The sequence below is a fragment of the Galeopterus variegatus genome, unplaced genomic scaffold (assembly GCF_000696425.1).
Source record: "Galeopterus variegatus unplaced genomic scaffold, G_variegatus-3.0.2 Scaffold4346, whole genome shotgun sequence".
Taxonomy (NCBI): Eukaryota; Metazoa; Chordata; class Mammalia; order Dermoptera; family Cynocephalidae; genus Galeopterus; species Galeopterus variegatus.
Genome location: NW_007730457.1, coordinates 173,508 through 183,189, shown reverse-complemented (window position 1 = coordinate 183,189; position 9,682 = coordinate 173,508). Strand labels below are relative to the sequence as shown.

The window sequence follows — 9,682 nt, the reverse complement described above, 5'->3', positions numbered from 1 at the left end:
TTTATAAAAGATACCATATTTCACCCATCAAATTAACAAAAAAAAATTCTTTTTTTAAAACGTTCACTGCTGATTGGAGTACCCTGGGAGAAATGTACCTGGAAAGCAATTGGTTCTATAAATTATAGCCTTTAAAAAATTAATAACCACTGACACAGTAATTCTACCCATAGAAATTTAACTTGAAAGCCTCTAAAATCTGAAAAATTTATGCTTGGAGATATAAATATTGCAGCTTTATAATAAAGAGTAAAAACCCTCAATAAGGCTGGCTAGTTAGCTCAGTTGGTTAGAGCACAGTGCTGTTAACACCAAGGTCCAGGGTTTAATCCCTATACCCACCAAACACCAAAAAACAAACAAACAAAAAAAACCTGAATGACCAAACATAAGGAAATAAAGTAAATCAGAGCATATCCACATGATAAATTTAAAATGCCTATTCAAAGATTTAAGCAATACAAAATAGTATATACAAGGGAATCTCAAAAAGTTCATGGAAAAACTTAAAAAGACAATACAAATCCTTCCATGAATTTCTGAAGACCCCTTGTACAATATGAACTTAATTGTATGAAAAGAAAAAGAAAACTGGAAGAAAATACACTAAAATAGCCAAAGGGGTTATTTCCAGGCAATGATATAGATTTTTTGCAAACCAGTTTTTAGTATTTTTAACATCCCAAATTTACCACAATGAACACATTGTTTTTTATCATCAGAAACATTAAAGCCAAAAAACCTATAGATGTGTTAAGGAATTGAATATTATGTGCTGATTATGACTATATTTACCTCTGCAATTAGTTCTTTGGTTCTAAAAAATTTTTCTCTGGCATTTTCATAGACAGCTGAATTTGTGGAGCCTTGCTGGAAGTATGCTGCACCCAAATCATAACACACCTGAAACAGTAATGAATACCAATTTGCTTAATAATTTTTCATGTACTTAAGAGCTGACAGAACTCAAAATTATCTTTATCTAAGGAAAACAAAGGAAAGAAATAGGAAGAAAACATTTCAACGAGCAATGAAATAATCAATGTTTAGTCACAATCAACAGAAACCAACTCTGACTGATTTTTAAGCAGAAAATTGACTTACTGATATGATTTCAGGTAACCTACAGAATTACTGGGAAGGCAAATCAGGCTAGGAAAACAAAAGAGGCAAGAGAGGAAGGCAGGCAGTCAGGACAAGAGCCAAAACCATTCTAGTGAAGATACAACTGCAGCCAATGTCAACACTAGACCTCACAGCTTATATCCCCTGCAGCCACCAACACTAGATACTGAAAGAAGCAGCTACACTTCTCAAGCACTGACCCTGGAAACTAGATTTTACTGTCACTGTTGCTGTGACCCACCACCTCAGTGGAGTCTCTATCTTACCTACTTCTTTGACTTCCTAGTTACTGATTCACAGACAACTATATTTCTGTGACAAAAGGAAAAAAAAAAATTTTTTTTTCTTTTGAATCTTAGGAACTTTAGCAATGTAAAGAACACACTTTAAATATTATCATGCCAAGAAATGAGTATTACCATTAATTTGTAATTCAAAAAACAGAAATTGTGATTCCGGTATGTAATTAAAAGAATATTTGATAAAGTTTACCTTGCAACCTTAGGTGTTTTATATGAATTTCGTTCTGCTTTTCAAGTTATATCATCCACCATATTGTGAAAATCAGAAGCACTACAAAAACTTTTAAACAGACTCTGAAAGATTATGAAATAACAGAGTCCAGAAACCCTCCTATATATGCAAGTTTCATTAATTATTTTAAAAGGTTACCAAGTATCAATACTTCGTCACTCCTACTCCTACTGTAAACTCCATCTCATGGGGTCTTGAAAAAAATGATTCAGCTCTATAACCAGCTAATTTGAAAAGGCACCTTCCTGACTCTGTCATAACTATTTCTGCCCCTTTCCAGAAAAGGAAGTAGTCATGAAAGAAGCCACCCCAACTCATACAACTAAGGAATGAGAACATAATTTAAAAGGCACTAACCTAGTGCCTAGGATATCATCAAATATTTTTATTTATTTTTTTATTTTTTGTCTTTTTTCATGTCCAGCAACGGATCGCAACCGTCAGTGTCGCACCCGTACTGGACCGGGACCAGCAACGGGATCGCAACCCTCGGCGTCGCGCCCGTGCCCCGCTCAGCCAGTGAGCGGGAACCCCGTACCGGGACCGGCAACGGGATCGCAACCCTCAGTGTTGCACCGCACCTTGCTCAGCCAGTGAGCAGGAACCGGTCTGCATGTGGGATCCCAACCCTCGGCGGGAGCGCCGCCGCACTCCCAGGCGGCGCACTGTAGCAGTGTGCCACCGGGCCGGCCCTCATCAAATATTTTTAAATCTCTATTATATTCAAGGCTCTGTGCTAGAAAGTAAGATTCAGAAAACATAAAAAAGAGACCTCAAAAACTATACAATCTGTCAGAGAAAAAGAAGACATGAACAAATAAAATAGTATCTGGCAATAAATATCAACTGAAAGCTGTCAAAGGATCTAGGGCCCAGAATTAGAGAAAGTAGACAAACTTAGGATCCTTGAAAAGGCAGATATTTTCTCCAGTAGCCTAGATTTTTCAAAGTCTAGCACAATGTTAACGGGGTTTGGGGGTTTTTTTGTCTAATTTTTAGTAATATGAATGAGCTGCAAATCAGTGATACCAAGTATACCCACTGAATTCTGAGTATTTAAACAGTCTACCAAATACAATTGGGAAATTCTTTCAGAAACAACAGATCATATGAAATTTCCCTTCCATTTCTTTAGAAAAATTTCAAGTTATGTCTTATAAAATTTACAAATACAATGCAAACAAAGTTTTAATCTATTAAATCAAAAGACAAAGGCAGAAATAAATTCTAATTAAAAATACTAGGATGATCTCATGTAAGATTTTCAAAAAAACTGTCATACATTGATTAAATACTGAAATAAATACCTGGCACTGCATTTCCTCAGTTTTGATTTTCAATCCAGCAGTAGAACTCTCAGCTTCTCCATTTACCATTCCTGGTTCCATGGCCAATAAATCTAGAGTTCTTATCGTGTGGATATAAAGATCCTTGTTTAATTTTAGAGCTGCCTCTAGTACCAAAATAGAATCAGCAGCTTGTTCTTTTAGCTACAAAAATTCAATAAGCAAATTAATATACAAAAATAGCAACTGATTATACTAAGCAAAAATATCTACAGGATACTTAGTGTACTGAATTGTTAAAATTTTAACACAGCAAGAGTACAATCAAATTTGTTGAAATAAAGTTATCTTAAATTAACAAACACAGTAAGTTCCTATTGTGAAATTAGAAAATATAAAAAAAAAAAAGAAAATAAAAAAATAAAAAAAAAAAAAGAAAATATAAAAAGTAGGAAAGACCTATCTTTTTTCAATAGAAAAGTCAATGAAGAAAAATGCTTTAAAGATCTGCGCTGTTCCACTCGGATTTATTCAAGCAATGTTTGTATGCCTCAATGTGCCAGCCATTTTAGTAGGCACTAGTTAACAAAAATAAAATGATACAAGTTTTTTGCTTATTCAAACTACTACGGCATATTTGTTTTATATACCTAGATTGTTTTGTTTTGTTTTTCTGCTAGATTATTATTTTTTTTTTTTTTAAAGATGACCGGTAAGGGGATCTTAACCCTTGACTTGGTGTTGTCAGCACCACGCTCACCCAGTGAGCTAACCGGCCATCCCTATGTGGGATCCGAACCCTTGGCCTTGGTGTTATCAGCACCGCACTCTCCCGAGTGAGTCACAGGGCCGGCCCTCTGCTAGATTATTTTTTATCTTCCCTTTCCTCCCCCAGTATCTACACCTCACATGCTATCTCTGGAATACTGTAAGTATTAAATAATTACAGAGACTTCCATATTTCTCCTTTTATATTAAGTAGATCAATTAAAAGGTAACTGCTATAATTTTCTGGTTATAAAAATAATTTTAAAAATATAAGTAATACATACATATTGTAGAATTTTTGGAAAATACAAAAGAATATAAAGATATCACCTGTAAGATTGATTCTCCCTGCTAAAGTATCATGAGATATTCAACAATAGAATCAAAGGTAAAGTACATTACCACTAGAGTTGAAAATTTGTACAATTTATAATATTACCTATATCTAACAGTAAAAACCTAACAGTAGAGGCACATCTACACATGTTCCAGAAATGTCTGCATAACTGATGCCAATACTTACCACTTTCAAAATGTTTTCTGTTAGCTCTTTTTCCTGTTGCATCTGATTCATACTAAAAGAAATGAGTGAAGACTATCAAATGTTACTCTCAAGACAGAAAAATTCAAAACTTATAAAACAACTTTCTTGAAAGTGAGGTTCAATTTAAAGTTTTTTAATGCTATTTCTTTTCATGTTTACAAAAACAAAAACCCTAGTTATTATGATGTTCATTAACTTAACAGTATTTTCTCATTTGCTCTGCATTAAAAAAAAATACTCAATTTAAGAGTAAAACTTATTGACTACAAAAGCTCATTTATATCAAGTTACAAACTATGCTCTCTAGCTCCACATTTGGGTAAGCTGCTACGTAGAATTTAAGAATTAGGTTCAGAACTCCAGATGTGATCACTTTTGTAATTAACTTTCGTATTCCCAACTAGTATTTACATATATTAATTTGCCCACATGTAAAACAAAAATATAACTTCTTCAAGACAATTTAATTAAATGAAAAAAAAAAAAATCTTAATACTTTCTGATGAATGGCACAATACCCAAAGTACTCCCTTTCTTTTTCAGAGCTCTCTCCTCTAGATATCTAGGGCACTACCTGATTCTCCAACCCCTGTAATTCCCCCAAACCAACCTTCATGCAGGCCTTCTACCCTCCTATTTCTGCTCTCCTTCCTCTGTAACAGGGGCTATTAAAAACTTGCAAAAATTTTTAAAATTCTGATGAAAAACTGCCAAGTAAGGGTCATATCTGCCAACTTACACACTTAACTGAGGGGGTCCAGGTTTTGCCTGTTTGACAGGAAAACTACTTTGAACAATTGTCCTAATCGCCCTGAAGAAAAGACAGAAAAAAGAAAATTTAATATATTACAAATGTCACTTCAATTACTTTTTTCAAGTACTCCTTAGAAGATTTGTACTATAAATTATCTGACACTTTGACATATAATGCTTTAAAAATCATCCAGATTTTTAGCAGAATGCTTTTCATTTATGCAGTCAGAAATTTTCTCCATCAGACTCATAGCTCTCAATATCCTCTAGAGACCTCTGGAGCAAAAGAGGTCCCTTAAAAGCATATCCCTAAAAACCACAGTGCAATTAAACAGAGGTTGCCCAAACATATTCTGGGTCTATGAAAAAATTTACCATCTATTGTAGAGAAGTATAGCCATGGCAGTGGTCTCTGCATTAAAAAAAAATACTCAATTTAAGAGTAAAACTTATTGACTACAAAAGCTCATTTATATCAAGTTACAAACTATGCTCTCTAGCTCCACATTTGGGTAAGCTGCTACGTAGAATTTAAGAATTAGGTTCAGAACTCCAGATGTGATCACTTTTGTAATTAACTTTCGTATTCCCAACTAGTATTTACATATATTAATTTGCCCACATGTAAAACAAAAATATAACTTCTTCAAGACAATTTAATTAAATGAAAAAAAAAAAAATCTTAATACTTTCTGATGAATGGCACAATACCCAAAGTACTCCCTTTCTTTTTCAGAGCTCTCTCCTCTAGATATCTAGGGCACTACCTGATTCTCCAACCCCTGTAATTCCCCCAAACCAACCTTCATGCAGGCCTTCTACCCTCCTATTTCTGCTCTCCTTCCTCTGTAACAGGGGCTATTAAAAACTTGCAAAAATTTTTAAAATTCTGATGAAAAACTGCCAAGTAAGGGTCATATCTGCCAACTTACACACTTAACTGAGGGGGTCTAGGTTTTGCCTGTTTGACAGGAAAACTACTTTGAACAATTGTCCTAATCGCCCTGAAGAAAAGACAGAAAAAAGAAAATTTAATATATTACAAATGTCACTTCCAATCGTGTTTCATCTCTAATACCGACTTCCCAAATCATTTCTTTCACAAATATTTCAGACTGTGTCTCAAAAAATTAACTCAACATAATTACAGTCTTAATTTCTCATCTAAAAAAATCAAAATTTGCTATTATCATCAAATATCCAATCAGTATTACATTTTCCAATTGTCTTATGTATACCATACTTCTTTATACACACTGCTATTAATATGTCTCTTTGGTCTATTAATGTATAGGTTTCCCCTCAGATTAAAGAATACATTTTTTATTCTAATATTTAATGCTGGAAAATGTGTGCTGAAAAAAAGGTTTTTTAAAAAAAATACTATTGGTAAGAGTATAAACTCTCATGGGATGCAATACACCTCATGTTCCTTAAAAATAGTTATACCACATGACCAGCAATTTAAGAATCTATCCTAAAGATATAAATCAAGACACAAAGTTTATGAGCAAAGATATTTAAGGCCCTGTGATGTATAATAGTGAAAAACTAGAAATAAACTAAATGACTGTCAATGGAGGATGAGTTAATCACCCATACGATGGACTCATCTTCAAAAAAACAAAAATGGGGAAATATTCATATTTTAAGTGGAAAAAAAATCAAAACAGTACCAATGGAGGTATAAATTTTGTTTAAAAATATAGTGAGAAAAGACAAAAATTACACAAAAAATGTTAAAATATACTTCTCTCCCCTCCCCTATTATTTCCTATTTTCTGAATTTTTCCAAATTTTCTGTAAGGTATTTCTTTTTAAATTGTGAAGGGAATGGGATGAAAACAAATCATTTCTAACCATAGCCTTGCAAGTATTTATGTTTAAACAAATATGCATTGATTTTAATAAGCTATTTTAATAGACTGGGAGGTAGTGACTGATTTATGACCAGTAAAATTAACTGAATTATTCAATAGTAAATCATCCACATTATGCAACATCCATCATTAATTTTATTCATTTTCTTTCATTTTATTCAGATATGTAAAAGTCAATTGAAACACTTAAAACAGTTTAGGTGTGAATTTTTTCTAGTTACCATGTCAAAAATAATAATATTAAACTGCCTCATTCTTCATAGCATCATTTATTCTTTAAAGGACAATTTAAATTCATCTAACATTCAGGGCCGGCCCCGTGGTGCACTCGGGAGAGTGCGGCACCGGGAGAGCAGCAATGCTCCCGCCGCGGGTTCAGATCCTATATAGGAATGGCCGGTGAGCTCACTGGCTGAGCGCGGTGCGGGCGACACCACACCAAGGGTTGTGATCCCCTTACCGGTCACGAAAAAGACAAAAAAAATAAATAAATAAATTCATCTAACATTCATATAGCCTGCCTTCTTATACCTTTTGAAAAATACATACACATTTTACCAAGAATGAAAAAAAATTTTTTCTATTTTAAGGGCCAATATCAAAAAGCATATATAGAAATAAACCAAGATATATAGATAGTACTGCAAATAGAATGTCATTTAATAGATAGTACTGCAAATAGAATGTCATTTAAATCTTGTATACCTTTTCTCTAATATGTCTAAGTCCCACTTCAAATGTGCAGCAACTTTAAGAGCAAGTAGTTTTAAAATACGATTTCTCTTGTTATCAGGTGGAGGTTGGACTTGGTTTTGTTCATTAACTGAAGGTTTGGAAGCCTGTTCCAAAAACTGAACTATAAGTTGAACTGGTGCTGGATCTAGGATTTAAAAGAAAGTAAATTCTTAATTAAAGTTTTAATTATGAAGATGCAAAAGGATTTAATGTATTGTTTTTTGGCCACGAAAGGAATACAAATAGCTGTGTAGTTATTAATGACTAAGGATAAGAAGTGTGCAGGGGGGCGAAGGCGGGAAGATCAGAAAGAGCAGTAAGGAGGAAAGGATAACAGATTAGTGCAGAAGAAAGAGAAGAGCATAATAGTTCTAGATTCCCAGTTCAGGAAATAACCAATGCCAACTAGAGGACAGAGACGCAGGCTTTAAGAACTATTGTTTTGACACTTAATTAAGGGGACCTCCATCAAGTTATTTCTCTACACCTGTTTCCTCCAGTGCAAAATAGAAGGTAGCACAACCTACCCCACAGGATTATTATGAAAACTGAATTAAGCGAAATAACAGATGTGAAGAATTTAGCACAGTGCCTGGCACCCTGTAAGCGTTCAACATTAATGTATTGTTTTTTGGCCACGAAAGGAATACAAATAGCTGTGTAGTTATTAATGACTAAGGATAAGAAGTGTGCAGGGGGGCGAAGGCGGGAAGATCAGGAAGAGTGGTAAGCAGGAAAGGATAACAGATTAGTGCAGAAGAAGGAGAAGAGCATAATAGTTCTAGATTCCCAGTTCAGCAAATAACCAATGCCAACTAGAGGAAAGAGACACAGGCTTTAAGAACTATTGTTCTGACACTTAATTAGGGGGACTTCCATCAAGTTATTCTCCACACCTATTTTCCAGTGCAAAATAAAGGGTAGCACAAACTACCCCACAGGATTATTATGAAAACTGAATTAAGCGAAATAACAGATGTGAAGAATTTAGCACAGTGCCTGGCACCCTGTAAGCACTCAACATAGGCTTCTCAAAAAGAACGAATTAAAAGGACATAATATAGGTGGTAAAACCGCCCAAGTAAAAGTGCACTAACTTCTCACATACTAGTCCTCATCGGTTAAGGACAGTCTTTTAGACGGAACAGGCTATATTTGGATTTGAATTTCGCAAAATGCAATTCAAGGCACTTAATTTTCATGCTAGTACCTCTTTCCAGAAATGCCCGGAAGTTTCCTTTTCCCCAATAATGCCCATTTAACTGGAATATTAATCATTATCACCACTATACAACAGCCATCTTGCAACTGTACAGCAGTTCCTGCTTTCAAACATTTTATTTTAATTTACAGCCCAACTTTGGAACATATAATTAAGAGTCAGTAAACCCTCTCCTCTGAGGAACAGATAGTAAAGTCAGAACCTAAGATAAGAACTAATGAGCGTCACGATCAGCATCAGAATAGCTGATTTTTCCCCATCTCCCTGAATTTATACAGCCCGGGGTTCTGTAAAGAGGATTCCGACCCTCCTCGCAGGTGCTGAAACCCCAGACAGTAAACAGGACCAAAGAAGGCGGGCTGACAGCGCAGGGCCCGCCCGTCGGGTGTGGAAAAGCCTTTGTTTTGAACCTTTCCTTGACCCCCAACGGCACAAGGATGTCTGACCCCAGCACAAGGATGTTTAATGCCTATCGAGGCACCGGGCCAGAGCTCGGCCCCCGTGCGCGCTTCCCAGGCCGCAGCTTCGGTGGCCGAGAAGGCGCGGGGTCGAGGGAGGCCGGATGGACGGCGCCGGTGGCCGTGTCCCGCTTCCCGGGCTGCAGGCGCCGCGCTTACCCGGGCAGGGCTTGCGCAGATGCTTCTCCAGCAGCGACTCCTCCAGCAGGAACTCGAACCAGCAGGTCTGCGGCGGGGTGCAGGGCCGGCTGGAAGTGGCCGCCTCCCGGTCCGCCGCCTCCGCGCTCATCCTGCCCCCGCCGCCGCTACCCCCAGGGACGCTTCCCGGCCCCCACCTCACACCCCGCCGAGGGCCACCCGCCCCCGCCCCGCGGGAA

The 9,682-nt window shown here is 36.4% G+C and overlaps 1 protein-coding gene across 1 annotated transcript in view; it reads right to left on the bottom strand.

Moving 5' to 3' along the window:
• The window catches only part of LOC103602909 (integrator complex subunit 8-like), a gene marked incomplete at its 3' end in the record, with an annotated part of 19,831 nt that extends 10,211 nt beyond the window's left edge, over nt 1-9,620 (bottom strand). The window contains 8 exon segments of the mRNA XM_008587354.1: nt 796-903; nt 2,967-3,149; nt 4,237-4,288; nt 4,997-5,068; nt 5,386-5,422; nt 5,947-6,014; nt 7,596-7,770; nt 9,465-9,620. Coding sequence (XP_008585576.1) covers nt 796-903; nt 2,967-3,149; nt 4,237-4,288; nt 4,997-5,068; nt 5,386-5,422; nt 5,947-6,014; nt 7,596-7,770; nt 9,465-9,594 — 825 coding nt within the window.
• Nucleotides 9,621-9,682: the final 62 nt, after the last annotated feature.